Here is a 20,513-nt window from a genome sequence, read left to right on the forward strand (position 1 = left end):
GAATTCACAAATTAGACATAGTCTAACTTTTAGAATTATAATTGATTAATCATAAATCAATTATAGATTCTTACAAATAGTATAGTCTCAACTAGAATGGGGACCATGGATCTATATGCTGAGCTTCCAATAAGTTGAACCGATTTACCAAGTAAATCCCTAACTTATTAATTCCTTGTTGAATCCACTCTTAGAACTTGGAATTGCACTCTCAGACTTATATAGAGCATATCATATGTTTCACGATATCAATATGCTATCTCATTTAACCATTGTTATAATCTTAATGTGATTTAGAGATCCTCTATATAGATGATTTACATCGAGATGGGACCAATTTACCGTTTACACCCGTCAATGTATTTTGCCCCTTTGAACACTTAGTTACCTGTAAATGATATTTTAGTGATCTAATATACAGTCACTGAAACAAGAGCTCATCCATTTACTTCTATTTAACTAAGCTCGAAGGGAATCATCACTTTACTTCTATACACCAGTAGAAGCTGTAGATTTCCATATTTATGTTCAGCACTCCCATTCAGTTATGCTATCATGTTCCCAAAATATACGTATCACCCTGACCCAAAAGTAGGCTTAACTAATAAATCAAAGAACATGAATAGCACTCCTGAGATTGAGCCTAATCATATCAGGATTTCGATTCTCTTAATCTAAGATCAACTTCTGACATTGACTTGGAAAGATACAACGGTAAGTTTACAATATCTTTGACCAAGTTCAATATCGGTCCAGTCCAATGCATACTCCATACATTCGAAACTAGTATACTTTGCCAATGTCTTGGAAAGAACATAACACTTACTCCAAGTGTAAGTATACTTCATCGCTGATTATCACATCAGTGTAAATCCAAAACACTGATGAACAGGGACCAAATCTTTTGAATCATATAATCACAATCACATTCCACTGTATTGATAATACTGTAATTGTGAATAACTATATGTTCTGGATTTAACTGATTTTGTGCATATATCAAATATATATATTAAACCATAAACATGTAACATACATGTAATCATAAATCACTTCAAACTTCTAAATTGATAACTAATTAGATTGTAATGGGTTTTATTTAGGGCACAAAACCCAACAGCAGTCTGTCGCCATTAGATCATGCGGTTCGGTTGACAAGGATCTTCTTATGAAAAACATGATTTTCCGATTTTAGTGCAGGTTGAAAATCAAAGGTTGATGAGAATACGATAATATTCCGAGCTCTCAATAAAAGTACCAAAATATTGACCTCTCTTCTAGCCAACGATACTAATTCTATTAAAGCGACTATATAATAATAAAATAATAAAATAATGATTAAAGCTTATAAACGACACACAAAATTTATAGAGATTTGACCCCTTATAGCGATAATAGTCTACTCCCCTTTTGTTTTATTGCTTTCACAAAAGTTTATCAAGATCACAAGGTCCAACCAGGTGAGTTTCCTAATATCTCTACAAAAGGTCACCTATATTTCAGAGTATTATCTAGTGTTAGTGCGTCAAAAGTCCCCCCAAATAGTGAATTGACCTCACTATTTATATGTCAAGATTGTCTCATTTTGTTATATTCAATTAGATTCTATATAAATAGAGATATTAATTGTCCTAGTATTGTGGAAACAATTTAAAGAATGTATCTAGACATATATATCTTCAGCGAATGCCTCTAGTTGGCCATTCTGTATCATATTGTCCGACCAGGTTAAACTAATCTCACGTTCCGAATAGGGCCAATTTCCTTGCCATGTGTCATCTTGCCGAGTGCCACATCCTCCCTGTGAAATTCTGGATAACAATACCGTTAAAGAAGAATGTCGTTATTAGTTTAGTCTTATTCTAATTATGAAACTTTTTCTTAAAAATTGATTTTGTAATTAAACTTAAACAGATAGTTTGGATGACTTCAATTAGTGATGTACTAGTTAGAAGGAAGGAATGATGAATGCTAGATATTATTTGGGTGTTTTATTGACTTATAATTAAATCTATCTATTTGGTGACTACATAACTGTGAGGATATTATTGTTCATTACACTGATGAGTAATCCTGATTTTGCTACTAATATTTTCTTTATAAATATAGGAGTTCTTCCATTATTTTTAAATATGTATTTTGTAATATAAACTAAATAATTATTTATAAGAGTTATCTTCCTACAAAGATCAAAATATAACCTTTGACCATCTAAATTATGAATACAGTAGAACCTCTATCTAAGAATACTCTATTCAAGAATAACCTCTAATTTGTTATAAAAAAATCAAGTCCCAATTTGGGCCAATTATAAATAAGAATAACCTCTAAATTGTAATTAGTTACACATTTTTTAAGTCCCGTATTAACAAAGTATACCTCTATATAAGAATAATTACATATTAATAAAAAATATACATATATTTTTTAAAATTATTTACGTAGAATTAATAATTTTATTCTAAATTGTAATACATGTATAAATATTATATTTACTCAAAAATAATTTTATTATTATATAGTATTAAGGATTGTTTAATGTTATTATTGTTACATTGATATTTATTGGTGTTTTAATTTTTTTTCCTAGTGTACCTCTATATAATTATAACCTCTCAATTAGAATATAATTTTCTTAGTCTCAAGTGTATTCTTGGATAAAGGTTCTACTGTATTATATATTTGCCACTAGCTATCTCGAGTCATCACAATTACAATTAACATACTCATAAAAAAAGAGATCAATATATACATTTGATATTTCTAATTAGACCATCGTACCATGCCTTACTATAGAAGGATATTTTTTTGTGCCCTTTATATATTTGATAAATTGTTAGGTGATGATTGTTTTCAATCATTACTTATAGTTAAGTTTAGTATATTCTCTAAATAAAAAAAAGGTATGCTCTAATTTAATAAAATCCACCTCATATTTATTAAAAACCATCATGTTTTCTTGCCTCTAGAATGCATAGTGATGATACTAATTGAATATATATGAGGATGAAATTATGGAGCAATCATTTGTGGAGATTCTTTCTATCGGGTCTCATTCCAATAAGTGAAAATTACATTAGATGTTGGGATTGGTTAAATTCTTATAGGCTCTCAAGTCGAGAGGGGTAGATACTAATGAAATTATTTTATATATGCATCGATTAATGTAGTTGACATAATATGGAGGACTAAAAATGAGAAACTAGCAATGTACTTAATAATTTTTCACACCATATTTTTTCAGTGTATTTTTGTTTTGCAGAGTATGTTCCCTTCTTGTTACACCAACCAATTCTTAACTCAATTGATGGCTTGTATCCTCCACCAATATATTGGATAAAGATTAATTGTGATGTGGTTGATCGAGACAAGATTATGATTGAGACTGTTAATTAATTTGAGAGGCAGCCGTGTGAAATGGCTTTGAAGAAGAATTATTATAAAGTGCACTCTTCTGTAAGTGATGAAAGTGACTTGGAAATAGTGATATATGCTATCAACGATGTGTCTCTTAGATGGGAGATTTCAAATCATATATCACTGCTTGTAAAAGAGTATCTAATTTATTTTTAGGTTGTAATTTTTATAAAACTCTTCCTAAGTTCAATTCACAATATTACTAAGTGGCCCTTGGAGATGAACGTTATTGGATTTATTGAGGCTTCTTCTATCGCCGCTGAATCATATGCTGATATTGTATGTAATGACCATTTGGTCTAATTTTAGTTTTTATTTATAATACCCAATATAAAAAAGGCTGCTGTATCAATGAAAAGTAGGAAAGTAATAATATACTTGACTTGGCGATTGGGGCATCATGGCTGACTTCATCAAATTTTATATAATTGGCGGCACGTTTATATGCATCAATGTATGATGTTGTAACCATCGCAGTTGACATTATTTAATTTTCCTAAAAAAATCGTATTCCAAACTACATTGCATGTCCTGTTCTAGCATAATACACCTAATTTATATATTTATATTTATTTTAAAAAGCATTATATATAAACTGAAAAGAGTTGATATTAATTGCACTACTACACAGCTAATTCATCTCTTTCTCCCTAACTCTCTTTATTAAAAATCTGCCAATAATATATATATATATATATATATATATATATATAAACTTATAATAATGGGTGGTTCCATCTTAACATGTATGGTTCTTTTGTCCTTCTTATTGATAGTGGTATCGGCTATTAATTACGAAAATGCTCCAAAACCAAATCAAGTACATGACCACGACGACGACGATGATAATCAAGATCTTCTTCCACTGGAATCAGAAGATCAATCAGAACCCTACGACAATGACCATGATCATGATCAAGATAATAATCATCTCATGAATAACTACATCAATACCATTGGTGTTCAGGGCCTCATTTTATGCAACTCAAACCAAAAATACACCCCACTAGTTGGTATATGATTATTTACATATTTACACTACAACATTCAGGAGCAATAGCGGCGGGCACCTCGGCCGCTATTGCTCCAGTTTTTGGCCGCTAAAGGGCAATAGCGGCGGACCTCGGCCGCTATTGGTCCGCCGCTATTGCTTGGCCGCTATTAATAGTATTAGCGGCCAAAAACTGGTTCCGCCGCTAATACTATTAATAGCGGCGGAGCAATAGCGGCGGGACCCCGCCGCTATTGCCCTGTGTCAGACTTCGTGTTTCGAGACTGACACAGAGCAATAGCGGCGGGGTCCCGCCGCTATTGCTCCGCCGCTACAGCACCCCAGAATAAAAAAAAATAATAATTATTTTTAAAAATTTATTTATATTATATATAAATTTATTTATATTATATATATAAATAATTAAATATTTAATAAATAAATCTAATTAATATAATTAAACTAAATATTAATCTTCATTAATAATTAAATATTATTAATAATTTAAAATTGTCTCCAAAGTAATTAACTTTAACATATTAATCTTAATAAAATATTGTCTCAAAATTAAACTAAATTATTACAAAACATAAATAAATTATTCATTAACATCTTCATTCAAGTCTCTAATTATGAAGTCTTGATCTGGATTATTTTCGGTACGAGTCCCCGAAGCCTGTGGCGGAGAAGGCACATACGCTTGGTCTGATGATAAACCCAGCGTCAAATTACCGAGCTCAGCTTGGTTGAAAATGGGAGTTGAAAAAAATTGGTTCTCCTGCGATGAACTCCCAAATAATCCAAAATCAGCAAAGTTTGAGCCGAGCGGAGGAGACTCTGACGGTGTTCGGTATAAGAACTGATTTCCCATTGGCGGAGCAGACTGTTGTTGCTGCTGAGGAAATTGCTGAGGAAAAGATTGGGGTTGCTGCTGCAAAAAATTTTCAAATTGCTGCTGTGACAAATTTTGGAATTGTTGTTGCGAGGAAGGCTGAAATTGTGGTTGCGTAGGAGGTTGTTGTTGCTGTTCCGGAGGAGCGGCATGACTCTGAGAAGACGAACCACCAGGAGACTGCGATTGACTATACGTTTGAACGAAATTGTCAAAGCGTGGGTTAAATATTAGGGCACGTTGTTCAGGCGTCAAATTACCCCCCCAAGTGGCACGCATAGCTGAGAATATATCTGCCATGGTGCTCATCATTTCAGTAGTCGGTTGGGGAGGCACCGTTGATTGAGTTTGGGGGATTGGTTTCTTTCCTTTGCCCTTGAGCCTTTTACCCACGCCTCTCTGATAGTCAGATCTTTGGCCTAGAACTGTTTCCATAACGTCAAACTGATAACCAGTATCAGATTCAGATTCAGTTCCAGTATCGCTCTGGGATTGTCGTTCAAGTCGCTTCCTATCAAGCTCCTTGATCAGTTCCTCCTATTTAAATCAAAATTATTAGACTATATAATTAATATAAAATATAAATTTTAATAATAAATCATTTTAATCACTTACATAATCTTTTGCAGCTAATTCATTAACGAAAGTTCCAGACGGTTTTTTCACATGGATCTCCTTCCATGCGTCAACTACATGCTCTCCAGGAGTACCCCCCTATAGAAATATAAACAATTAAATTAGTTTATTATAAGAAAAAAATATTATTAACTATTAAAGAATTTTTTTGTATGAAACATTTAACAATTAAAGAATTAATACATACCATTCCGTGGCGTATGGACGCCAACGATTTTGTGCCTTGCGTTGTTGGATATTTCATAACCCAAGCCTAATTTCTTCAATCTCTTTTTTGCCTCGTAGTAAGTTGATGGAATATTATTTTCCTTCGGAAACGCAAACTTTAAAAGCTTCAATAATTCTTCAAAGATGTTATTAGGAATTTTTCCCCTAACTTTTAAATGCAATAGCTTTGCTAAAAAGTTAAGAGATGAAATCCAATCACAACCGGGATACAATTCAGCTTCAATTTCCTCAAATAAGTCATCAAATTGTGGGTTTGTGGTTGGTTGTTCATCTTCTCCTTGTGCCTCAGTTGTCGAGGGAAAGAAATCTTCCAAAATAGGAATCATTTCATCCTCTGATTCAACATCGGCAACTGCTACATCAACGACGGCATCCTCAGGCTCCCCGTGATAAATCCACTTGTCATATCCTTGCATAAAACCTCGATCAAATACGTGTGCTCTAACCCTATCTATTTTTTCAAACCTACTATTTATACATCTCACACAAGGACATCGTATTCGTCCATCACAATCCTTATGTTCTGATGCCATTGCTAAAAAGGCTTGTAGACCATTCCAAAATTCATGGCAACCACGATTTCTGATTTTGGTCCAAGACTTATCAATTGTCGCCATCTACAATTTAGACGACAAATGAAGTATTAAATATTTAAATTTTTGTAAAGTCTTATGAAATTTTATGAGTACGAAATTTATGATATATTTTTAAATATAATTATTATTGTTCTTTATTGTTAATTTTTAAATTTTTGTAAAGTTTTATGAAATTTTATAAGTACAAAAGTTATGATATATTTTTAAATATAATTATAAATATGAATTTTGTAAAGTATTATGAAATTTTATGAATATAAATTTTATGATATATTTTTAAATATAATTATAAATATGAATTATTATTGTTATTTATTATTAATTTTTAAATTTTTGTAAAGTCTTATGAAATTTTATGAGTACAAAATTTATGATATATTTTTAATTTATTTATAAATATGAATTATTATTGTTCTTTATTATTAATTTTTAATTTTTTGTGTTATTTTTATTATTTATAAAAAAATAAATTTATTTTCAAAATTTAAATAAATATCAAATAATTAAATTTTAAATGAATTATTATTTTTTGAAACTTAAAATTAGTTATAAAAAGTTAAACTAATTATATTATAAAAAAATTCATTTTACATATTACACTATAAAAATTCATTAAATTACTAAATTTTAAATTTTTAATTTTTAAATTTTTGAATTATTTATCATTTATATAAAAAAATTTATTTTCTAAATTAAAATAAATATAAAATAACTAATTTTTACCACCATAAAAATACAAAAAAAATTATTTTTTAAAATTCAAATAAAAATTAATCCATTTAATTTAAATTTTAATAAAAATTAAAAAAATAAATCAAATCTTCTAATTAATCTTTTTAACTTTTAATATTTATATTATTTATTAAGTTAATAAAAAATTGAAATATTATTATTTAAAAAAATCTTATTATGTATATATTAAGCTACAAACTAATATTTTTTTTTTCTAATTTTTTAAATTTTTTTCAATATTCTAAATTTGCTAAATTTACTTCTCAAATTTTAGCAACTTAACAACAAATCAATTTAATATCAATAAAATCTAACATAAAATAAACAAATACAAACAATTACAAATTACTAATTACTAAAATTAATTAAAAAACCTACAAATAACAACAATACAATATACAATATTGTTACAATATATAAATTATATATACATTAACATATAATCTATATTTTCTTTAAAAAAAAACCCAATACTATATATTTTATATACACAAATATATAAATAAAAAAAATAATATATACAAAATATACAATACACAAATATATACACTATTATATTACAATATACAAAATATACAATATACAATAATAAAAATAATATAATAGTGTATATACACAAATATATACACTATTACATTACAAAAATAATATATACAAAATATATAATATATATATATATATAATGTATAATTTTTATACTTTACATAATAATACAATACAATATATATACTACACTACGATATACATATATATATAAACTGTTATATACAAATATATATATAATATACCCAGATTATATATATACCCAAAATATATATATATACAGATTTATATGTAAATATATATATACAGAGATTTATATATATATTTATATGTAAATATAACCAATTTTATATACAAAAATATATATATACACAGATTTTTCTATATAAAAAACTACATTTATAAAAACCTACACAGATTATAAAAACCTACATTTTTCTATATACACAGATTTTTCTATATAAAAACCTACACAGATTATTTAAAACTTTAAATATATAACATTCAAAATTTAAATATACATTATATAAACCAATCTAAAACCTAAAACTATATAATAACAAATCTAAAATAATAATAAAAAAAAATACAATACTTACCTAAAATAACCGGTGGTGCGTCGGGGTGGTGGTGCGTCGGGGTGGCGGTGCGTCGGGGTGGTGGTGCGTCGGGGTGGTGGTGCGTCGGAGATGGAGGCGGTGGAAATTTCAGAAATGGGAGAAGGGGAAAGGAGGAGCGGTTTGGGGAATTTTTTGAAAGAAAATGGAAAAATGGGGATGAGGGGTCTGATGGGGTATATATAGTGTTATTAGCGGCGGGGCAATAGCGGCGGACCCCGCCGCTAATAACATTTTATTAATTTTTTTATTTTTTTTTTTTAAAATAAAATACTATTAGCGGCGGGGTCCGCCGCTAATACCCCGCCGCTAATAGTTTGAATCAAAATGGGCGGGATTTTTCCCGCCCACCTATTAGCGGCGGGGTATTAGCGGCGGACCCCGCCGCTAATAGTAATAGCGGCGGGCATTAGCGGCGGACAGCCCGCCGCTATTAATATTTTAAAAAAAAAATTAATACAGCCTGGCAATAGCGGCGGGGGAGGGCCTCCGCCGCTAATAACCCCATTATTAGCGGCGGAGGAGCTCCGCCGCTAATACCCCCGCCGCTAATGATAGGATTTCTTGTAGTGTTATTCAAAGTTTCACTTTCACTTTTCTTTTTAATGATTTTACTGGTTTATACATTAACCTTTTTATATATATCTAGGAGCTTTGGCTAGGATTACATGCATAGCAGAAGATGAGAATGGGTACGAGAGAACTCCATTCTCCATGGTGAGCCATAAAAGTAATGAAAATGGTTTCTTCATGGCAACATTTTTAGTGTCGGATGTACTTGGTTCAGATGTTAATGATATGTTGAAACTCAAAGAGTGCAAAGTTTTCCTTGAAGGTTGTCCAATGGAGGCTGCTTGTAAAATTGCTAGTGATGTTAACAATGGAGTCAGTGGAGCCCCACTCTCTTCATATCGCTTCCTTCCTCAGAAGGTTATGGCTCTGTACACAGTTGGACCTTTCATCTATACCTCTAACCACCCTGATGACCATTACTAATATAATGTGAAACTGATATAGAGCGGTTTTTCTTCTTAATTAATATTATCTGTAATGATGAAGGAGGGTGTTGATTGCCTTATTTGGTAGAACTGGTGAAAACTTTTTGAGGAAAAGATGAAAAACTTTCTGCTGCCAAAAAGTTTTTCATCTTTTCCTCAAACAATCTACAATATTGGGTTGTTTGTGGTGTTCACTAAGCATCTGCTAGCTTATATGTGTTTCCTTTTGGAATACTCTTGAGATATACACCAAAACACATTAAAGTATCATAATAGTTTTTAAATTGTGAATCTTAAATGACTTTAAAGCCATTGAAAAGATTAATAACCATTGAAAAAAGTATAGTGTCCTGAGATATAAGAGAATTAGCATTTAGTCCAATTTTAACTGAATGAGATAATTCCAAAAAGTGCAAAATCAGCTCTAATTTAAATGTACTATAGGAAATTGCATTTAGTCAATTGAAAATGAGATTGCTTAAGGTTAATGTAAGAAAGGAAGTATGTGAACATCAAATTGATCAAGAGGACTGTATAACCAGTTTGTTGTGAGTAAATATGTTTTTAGCAATACTTGTTGTGATTAAAACTAAATTAGTGACAACTTGTATTTAATTATTATGTTGTCCCAAGTAACCTTTTGTTATGTCTAAAAGTTATATTTACTCACAAAAAAATTATGTTGTGATTAAAAGGTTATCACTAAAAATAATTATTTTTTGTAATGATATTTAAGTAATCCTATAAATAACTTTTTGTATGCAACATAACAGGTTATAAGATATTTATGAATAACAAAATACTTAAAGATCATTGAGATTTCTGTTATAGTGTGAATTTTTCTTCTTGAAACTCGAGACCAAGCTCCCATAAGTATTATACGTGGACTCACTCTCCTCGAGGAGTGCTCAACTGTCAGTAGGAGACCACTTGAGTATTAAACCTCGCCTGAACCACACTCAGCGAAATAATGTGACCCTGACAGACTCAAGTCGCATTATTATGCATCGTACAATGCAGGACCGAAGACCGGGTTTAAGACTCGCATATACCAAGATATATGCGATGACCATAAAGGTTTTCTAGCGAGTTAGTAAAGATCAATTCTTAACTAAGCGAGTTGGTCCGGATGACCTAACGCACTCAATAACCCGATAAAGGACTCGCATGTCTTGGGTTATCGACTTTTTACAAGATATCCGTATACGCGACTCAAATAGGATGCAGATTTCTTAAACACGTAAGACTCGATTAGTCTTGTACGCATCTTAAGCCCGCGAGCTTATGTGAGAATATGAACAGACAACTCGCACCACTAAGGTCGCATACGTTGATATAATTAGTGAATTTGGTCAAAACTATTCTTCATTTATTATATTTACGTTTTTATTGATTTAGTGTTGATATTCAATTTAAAAACGAATTGATAATTAATCAAGTTCTGTATAATCAAAGGACACTTGCTTTGTATAAAGGAGTGATCCAATATGAAATAAAGAGGACAGAAAACCCTTGCAACAGTGGACTAAGCAGACCATGATCTGACTGAACCACTATACTTCCTTTGTGTTATTTATATTTTCCAGTATGTCTGAGTGTCCATTCTTTGAATACTCACCATTTTAGGTGGAGTAGTCGCATACTTTCATTTATGATTTTATTTAATATATTATTTGGTGTTGTCAAAATTCCTCCAACAACAATTTCTGATTATGATATTATAAGGAATTCAACTGCGAGATTTTTGTCACATATGGCTATAAAATTAGAAATGGTATTAAAAAATATTAAAGATATATGTTGTGATAATAAATCAATCATGTTGAATTTAATTAACAACATGAGTCCTACAAGGTCAAAGGCACATTGACTTTAAGCTAATTGTTATTAAAATGAAGTTCAGAGTAATAAGGTGTCTATAGAACATAATAAAAATAATCTCCATATTTTGTGTGATCTCGATAATTCAGGATATACAACTTAAGACTTTTCAGGAGCTTGTTGCTCATATAAGGATGTGGTATTATTTAAGATTGTACTAGTTTAGTGAGAGTTTGTATTTGGGATGTTGTATCAAGTTGACACATATTTATATTTTACAGATAATGTATGGACTTAAGTACTTACATTGATGTTTAAGTACTCTGAATGTACTCTTTCTATTGATGTTTAAGTATAAGGTAGAAAGAATAAAGAATTGATCTTAATTAAGGAAGAACAAATGGAGATAGGCATGGTAAGATCACATTTGTGTGTAATTTTTATGTTGCACATCCATGATTGATCTATGTCATTTGGTTATATTGACATACGTGACAATTAATGATGGGTTTAGCCACGCTAAATGTGGCGAAATCTATTTTGATCCTATGTTAGTATAATCAATGGACAAGATTGTTTTGAAATACCTATAATTATGATAGCAAAGTTTAAGCGCTTATAAGGTTACACATTATAAGAAAATATATGTAGCCCAGGAGATTGTTAGATTAAAATCCTCAATATGGGCTCATATATATATATATTGGTGTATTATTATTTGAAGTTTTACCCTAATAAAGTCATCATTTTAATAATTATGGGCCATAGGTATTAAAGTGTCAAGAGCTAAATGTGTAGATATCTTAAGGGATATTTCTAATTTATTGAGGGATTAAATTAAAAATACTTAAAAGGGATATTAGCGGCATGAACAACCAGAATTTTACGTTTTGTAACAGTTAACCACATAAATACAATTTTTGACGGAAAAATGTACTAAACCTCATTCCTTTTTACATTTTACACTTCCGTTCAAAAACTCTAATTAAGTACCATAGTAGACTACCCACGTTTACAAAAGTATACACGTGCTAAATTTTTAGTGGTTCACCTAATATTAATTATTAAATTATTAAAAAAACATTTTCCTTTTTCTTTTCTTTTCTTTTTTCTTTTTCCCTGAAACCCTAATCCTCTCCACCCTAACTTATTTTCTTTCTCCTTCTTCCTCTTCTCCATTATCACTGCTATCATAGTCACTACCACCAAAGCCATCGCTAGAACCACCACTAGAGTCACAACCACCATACTAGAACTAACCTAAAATCACAAAAAAAAAAAAAAAAAAAAACAATACCACCATAAATCACAATAGCCACCACATGTGAGATCTCTAGACCCACAAACCCATAACTCCTCCTCGTTGAACCAAGAACCCACGAACCCAAACCCCAACGATGCAACCTGTCAAAAAACTATGAACATTCAACAATGGTCACCTGTAGAGAAAATAAAATAATAAGAGAAGAAAGACAGATATGTGTTAGAAATAAAATGCACAAAAATGATGTCTAGGCCATGCTGGCCATTCTCAATCGCCGCGATCGTCAAAGGAAACCTCACCGTTAGCTTTCTAGCTCTAAAAAATTCTCGATCAATCTGTCACAATCCTCTCTTGGAAGTTTCAATCGCGTGGCTCCAATGTGTAGTAGATTTGATGAAGCAAGCACGAGACTGGTGTAATGAGATGCCCCGCCGATCGGCGTTGCTTCTACGATGCTAATAACGAATAGTGAGACACAATAATAGGGAGAGAGAGAATTTGAATGTTGGGGTGGGGTTTATTTGAACGAAAGAAAGATAGTGATCAAAAGAGAGATGGAGTAGTCTATAATTGAAAAAAAAAGCAAAAGAAAAAAGAAAAAAAAATAAAGATTTAAAAATAAAATTAGAGATTTATTTTAATTAATCAATTTATTTTTATTTTTGATTTATTTTGTTTTTAATTTTTCATCCTTTTTAAATTATTTTTATAATATTTTAATAATTAATATTACTTGGACCACTAAAAATTTACCGCGTGTAAAGTGCAAAACAGATTTAGGGTTCAGTAGTTTTTACCGTCGAAATTTGGATTTTTATGGCTAAGTGTTAAAAAAAAGTAAAGTTCAAGTGATTTTGTCATGAATATCCCTACTTAAAATTAATAACCTAGCAATGAAGTTATATATTAGTAATGGTCCCCAAAAAATAAGAGTTATTCTATTCTCATCTTCTCCCATCAAGTTAGAAAATAAGAAAACTCGAAGTCTTATATTTTTTAGAAGATTATTATCTAAAATCGCTACAATAATTATCTCTACAAGATAGATATTAAGATCATTACTATCTATCAATTAAGGTACGCCTTTACAATTAAATTAAGTTTTTCTCTTTGAATCAACCAAAATATTCTTTCGATTTATGTTTATATACTTATAATAATTAATATGTAATATAATTGAATTTTGATATTACATATTTTATGACTAATAGAATGTTAACATAAAATTTTTGGCTAATTAGCAATTTTTTCCCCCGAATTTTTATATATACTAAATCATGTTTCATGAACTTTTCTGGCCGTTAAAATTTCTCCCTGAACTATTGAGATTGTTATTAAATTTAAGGACTTTTGTCTAATTTTATTCAATTTTACTGTTTCAGTGATTGTTTATGTACTAAACCATGCTCCCCAAACTTTGATATCTACCAAATCATGCCTCTCAAATTTTGATATGTACTAAATTATGCCCCCTAAACTTTATTCCGTGTTAGAATTTTTTTTTACTAAAATTAGATAAAAGTCCTTAAACTTAACAATCTTAATAGTTCAAGGGAATTTTAAACGGCCAAAAAAGTTTAGGGGCATGATTTAGTACATGTCAAAATTCGGGAAAAAAAATTGCTAATTAGCCTAAATTTCTTGAAAACTACCTCTCTAATTAATTTTTAGTGTCCACTATCCAAACATTAACATATATATTATCTCAAATAGGCCCATAATTTATAATTTGTTTTATTCTGTATAAAAATATTCGACATGTCAAATTAATGAACTATAGTTATTATTATTATATCAAACATGTATTGGACTATGCCGAACGTGGGATCAAGTAATGTTTATTATTTATAAACAATTATGTGGCCTTTGTATATAAAACAATGGTGCTCATCATATTCATTCATCAATCTATATCCTTCATTTTATGCTATCTATATATATATAGATAGTTTTATAGATAAATCAAATTTAAATATATATATAGTATTAATTGTAGTATATGGATCGCCTCATGTTGAATCTCATATCCTTTTTGCTCCTATCTTCATTACTGATTACTGCTTCTGCTAATTTTTATCCAAATCCGAATCAACAGGATCATGATCTGTACCCACAAGGAACACAAAACGTTGTTCCTCCAGTAGTAGGAGGAGGAGGAGTAATCCCCACCATCACTCATGGCAAATTTATTACTTTCGCCATTTATCTTTTTGTATGGGAGTTTTAAATTATTAATGTGTTTTTTTCTTAAATCTTTCTTTCAAATAAATGGTATTTAAATTATTACCATATAAAGATAATTTCGTAAAAAAATAAATAAATAAATAAAGACAACATTATTATAATAACAGTGATGTTCTTGATAAAGCCATATATAGTTTCCTTTCTTACACATTAAGCTCTATTATTTTTTGAGTATTTTGATAATTGTGTTTTAATTCTAGTTTCAACAAATTTTAAAAATCAATGTATTAGCTAGCTAACGTTTTCGGAATTTCAAAAATGAATAAATAAATATAAATAAATAATGTTTTGAAATAAACTTTTGAATTCGTGTTCTATCATGGCAACATTTTTACTCTCGGATAGTCAGGTTGTGCAAAACACAAAAAAGTAGGTCTGACGATTGTATTGTATTTTACTTGGGTTGTGCAATCGTGTTTCATATTTTATTACTTGGGTTCAGATGATAAGTTGAAACCCAAACCAGGTTGTGTCCAGTGGAGGCCACTTCTAAAACATGCATGTAGTCCTGACCTGAATATGGCCATTATTGTTATTCTGATACTTAAAATAAATCTGAAAAAATTGACCTTTTGTTTTAGTGATACAGAAGAGTATGTGTTAAATATATTAAGTACGTACTGAATGTGCTATTGGAAATATTACTTCTGGCAAACAATATATAATAAAAATTGGACATATAAATCAAACAAAATGATTATAAAAATAATCAATATAGGTGGGTGCATGTGTGTTGAAGTTCGAGTCCCAAATTATATATGATTGTAATATATAAACGCTTAAATAAAAAAAAAAAACCAAATACGTGTGCATGCATAACTTGGGGAACTTCGATTGTTTATTTTATTTTTGGCTTTAATAATGGAGTAAATAGAATTTTTACCTTGTATTTTGTTTTAAAGTGTAAAAAAAAAAAAAATCAATTATAAAATTATCCTTAAGAAATAAACCGCGCTTCGCGTGCGATTATATTTTATTTAGTAATAATTAAGTTATAAAATTATATCCAATTTCAAAATTTGATAATATTTTATTATTTTTTTAATAATATGAATAACTATTCTTCTAAACTTTTTGTACTCTTAATAATTAATAGAGGTTTTTTTTTTTTTTTTTTTTTTTACAATTCAAATCAGTTTTTTTTTTTTTTTTTTTTTTTTTTTTATATATATTTACAGAAATACACATAGCAACCCACCTAATAACAACAACCTAAATCGCAACTCAAACTCACATATATAACAACTACTGGAGCAACCCAAACTGTAAAAATTAAAAAAATAAAAATAAAAATAGTATATGGGATGATTCCCCTAATTAATATGGTAGATTTTAACTTTTTTAATTATCTTAATTAATTATGAAATATATATTGCAGTGATTTTGTTATAATATATGTATTTTCTTTTAGTCGCTTAAATTGAAATAAAAAAATATATAATTATTGATGACTCTATAAAAAGCTTATATATGATTTTAAAGCGTTGTTATCACAACATCTTATCTGTAGTCATCACTATATTTAAAGTCGCTGTCATTAAATACTGTATTTTCTAATAAATTTGCTATATACATAAAACTAATCAAACAATAAGTTTACCACTGATCACTTTTATATATAAAGTGAATCTAGAATATATTTCTTTTTAAAAAAAATACCAAATAAAATCTATTAATTAATAATGAGAAATTAGATAAAATTGTATCTAATTATCAATTTTAAATTCAAATAGTATGCTTTAGATATTTTTAATTAACTTGTTTAATTTTAATTTTTTTATAATCATTTAATAAAAGAGCTATCTTCAAATGTTAGAGTAAATAAAAGATTAAAAGTTGAAATTGAAAGAGATATCATCATATGATTACAAAACCGCTCTCATACCGTATCGTATCTCATTTGTAGTTATCACTACATTCAAAGTGACAATTTGATAGAAACCATAAAAATTATTAAAATTAAGTTAAAAAAGACAAAAAGAATAGCAACTACGAAAAATTATATATGTGTATAAGACAGTTTTATAATTTACTTTAATAAATTGTTTGATAAATTCATACAATAAAAATTTGACAATTTAGAACACAAACACTATTCATGATTAAGAGTTATTTTTTATTTATTTATTTTTTTTTTTAAAAAAAGAGTTAATAATCATATAACACAAATTTAAAATATCTCTAAAAATACATTGTTATATTGTTCTACTTCAACATTTTGAGAATTTGAGATAAATAATATTAACTGTTGTTATACCTGAAATTCGGCTGGAGGATACGTGTCAAGGAAAAAAAGAATGTGAATCGATGCAATATCTTTTATGGAATAACTCATTAATTGCGTAAGTATCAGAGTATATATTTGTAACCCGCTGACTGTAAGGTCTTAGGCGAGGAATCAATGAACGAACTGGTACTTAGTGTATTAACGAGACACCATATGTCGCTAAAGGAGAATAGCGAGGCACTGGAGAAGAGTAACACATACCTTAGCTTACAGTAAGCAAACTAAGTATAAAAGTCGAATCGGCTCGAAGAACAAGAATGCGAGATGACCATCTCGCGCGCTACGAGGAAACTTCCTATAGTTTCATCCAACTAACGGGAGCGAGACTCATAACCCTAGCAAGTCAGAAGATTTCTGTGTACCCGCGATCGACATAAGACATATCTTATCGACCTCAGAAAGAAGAATGGTTCCAGCTTGCCATAATTGGGATCATTACAATCAAATTTCTGTCGAGACATCTCCAGATTCAACAATTAAGACGTGTTTAATACACAATATTTTTGACCCAGTAAAAGCGGGAAAATCACAGCTAAATGATTTTCAAAACCATACACCGCATTTACATTTCATGATATGTAATCAGATCCCACGATTTAAGGGATAATGGTTGTAAACATATTTTGGTCATCAGCTTTGTAATTAACTGCCATTATGCAACTATAAATAGTGGCAAACAATCTCAAAAAATGGACGAAAAAACTCTTATGCAAGAGGCCCTGAAAAAATACTCAAAAATTTGAATAAGATTGACTCGTGGACTATGTAGAATTTTAACAGCAAAACCACGTAAAAAAACCCGGTGTTCATATTTTATTTTTCTATAGCTTTTATTATTTCTGTGTTGAATTATCATTGTGAGACTCCTGTAAAAATATTTTAAAGAGAATTTTAGTAAAGATACACTAAGGTATAAGAATGTATAATTTGCCACATAAGAAAAAAAAAAATAAGAGAAACATATAGGCTATTACTTTAACTCTATTATCGCTACATCATCTCATTTATAATAAATCACACATAAAATATTCAGATGAAAATTATTATTAGCAAAGGAAGAAGAAGACTCGTTGACTCCAGAAAAACTCTAATTATATATTTGTTCATTGATAAAAAATGATGACCGTACAAAATATAATTATCTTACAAAATTTTTAAAGTGATAGATATTTTTAAAATATAGATAAGAGGTTTGGTAAAATTTTAGAGTGATAAATATTTTTAGAATATCTCACAAATTTATTATTATTTTTTAAATTAATTTTTTAAACGTAATATATGAAGCAAGTAATTAAGTAGATTCTTTTTTTAAAAAAATTATTATTAATTAATAATATTAAAAGTCAATATATACAAAAAAAAAAAAAAAATAGAACTTGTACGTTAGTTAAATGTTTTTTTTTTAATAAAATATTAGAAAATAAAATTTGATAGGTTCTGTTCAATTTTTTAATAAAATATTAAAAAAAATAATAAATTAAAATTTAAAATTATAAAATAAGAGAATCAATAAGAGAATAAAAAAATCAATTTGAAGTGATTTTAGACTGTTATGTCATTGTCTTATTCCTTTCTTATATATATATATATATATAGGGCAAGACTATGGTAGGACTTAGCATAAGTTCCCTACCGGTAGGGAAGTTTTTTTGATCATTGATTTTAGATCGTGTGGTTATTAAGATATAAGGTTTATATTCTTACGATAAGACTGCTTGTATACAATTAAGACTTTATACATATTATAATAATATTTAATTTTATATTTATTTTAAAAAATAAAATAATATTAATAATTAAAAAATTTGTTAATTTTAAATTTGAATTATTATTATTTTTTAAGTTAACTCTCATGTAAATTTTTACCGTTTTTGCACTAATATTACTGTTGCTCTAATTTTTTTTCTCACTCGATATATTAAATTAGTGTGTTTTCCTTTTTTTTCCTTTCATTTTATTTTCTTCTTTTTTTTTTTTTTGCTGAGAAATTTTCTTTTTTTATTATTCATCAATACATTTTAAGAGTATTTTTTATCAAGTCATTTTTTTTTATCAATTTTAATTGTTATATTACATTGTCTTATTATTATTATTATTATTATTATTTTGACAAAGTGAATTGGATTACTCAAAATTTTTTAATAAAAACATCAGCATATGAAGTGAAAACTTCTATTTTTTTTTTCATTTTATTAATTAATGGATTTTATGGGTTTCTAGATTAACATTTTTTTTTTCGGTTGTCTTTATATATAAATATGTATTATTATTGTATTTTTTTTTTATTTAAATGTCTATCTTTTTTAATAATATATTATTTTATATATAAAAATTTATGTTTAATATTAATCTTTTTCTTTTTTCTTCTAAAAATTCTGTCACAAACATAACAACCCATCAATTTCATTTTTATTATTAATTTTAATAATAAAAATAAGATTAAAGTGACATCCTCTGTCAAATTAAAATTTTTTAAACAATATAAAACATTAAATAATATTATATAGATGAAAACTTTAAAGATGAAGGAAATGATAAAAAAATAGGAGAAGAATGAAATGATGGGAGGGATAAATAGTGGTAAAGTGAGTGATAATATTGAGAAAAAAATTGATAAAAGTGACAAAAGTCGATCATACAATATAAAAAAAAATTAGTTATATAAAGACAATATAAAAAAATTTATTATACCGTGATACATTAAAAATAAAAAATTGAAAAATATTATTACTTACACGACAAATGTCATATATAACAGTGTAAAACAAAATTTTGAAACAAGATACAATATATATGTAAAAGTTATACGGTAATTTTGAGTATATATGTAAATTATATAAAAATTTATACGTAAATTTCCTTTAATTTAATTTACTTCTGCAATAATTATAGTATGTACATTGTTATTCTCAAAATAAATAATAGGAAAAACTAGAACTAAAGATAAAAGGGCATATAGCCCATGAATAAGGTCCAGTTCACCCTCCCAGCAATCCCATCACAATTACACGTGTCCCTGCTACATCACTTAATCTTTGGGTGATGGTCCCACTTAAATATTATTCAAACAAGTGATTAAATAATTCTCTACACGTTATTCAATAAAAGTTTTGTACAATTAATTTTTTTAACTTGTTATTGGTCTATTTTATTTTCGTATAGCATGAGGACAAAACACTAAGTCCTACTATAGAAACCCCCTATATTTATATATAAATATATATAAAAATATAGATTTGACACCCTT

General features: G+C 28.5%; 2 protein-coding genes across 2 annotated transcripts; one reads left to right on the plus strand and one right to left on the minus strand.

Annotated features, from left to right (window-relative positions):
• Nucleotides 1-4,858: 4,858 nt before the first annotated feature.
• Nucleotides 4,859-6,697, minus strand: LOC133033102 (uncharacterized). Its single transcript, XM_061107703.1, has 4 exons — nucleotides 6,314-6,697; nucleotides 6,124-6,189; nucleotides 5,916-6,014; nucleotides 4,859-5,837 (listed from the first exon to the last, which is right to left on the minus strand). The coding sequence occupies exons 1-4, from the start codon at nucleotides 6,695-6,697 to the stop codon at nucleotides 5,007-5,009; spliced, it is 1,380 nt and encodes a 459-aa protein (XP_060963686.1). The 3' UTR covers nucleotides 4,859-5,006.
• Nucleotides 6,698-8,724: 2,027 nt separating this feature from the next.
• Nucleotides 8,725-9,648, plus strand: LOC133033103 (protein SEED AND ROOT HAIR PROTECTIVE PROTEIN-like). The gene is made up of 2 exons (XM_061107704.1): nucleotides 8,725-8,818; nucleotides 9,302-9,648. The coding sequence occupies exons 1-2, from the start codon at nucleotides 8,725-8,727 to the stop codon at nucleotides 9,646-9,648; spliced, it is 441 nt and encodes a 146-aa protein (XP_060963687.1).
• Nucleotides 9,649-20,513: the final 10,865 nt, after the last annotated feature.

This window comes from Cannabis sativa, unplaced genomic scaffold, assembly GCF_029168945.1.
Source record: "Cannabis sativa cultivar Pink pepper isolate KNU-18-1 unplaced genomic scaffold, ASM2916894v1 Contig3, whole genome shotgun sequence".
Taxonomy (NCBI): domain Eukaryota; kingdom Viridiplantae; phylum Streptophyta; class Magnoliopsida; order Rosales; family Cannabaceae; genus Cannabis; species Cannabis sativa.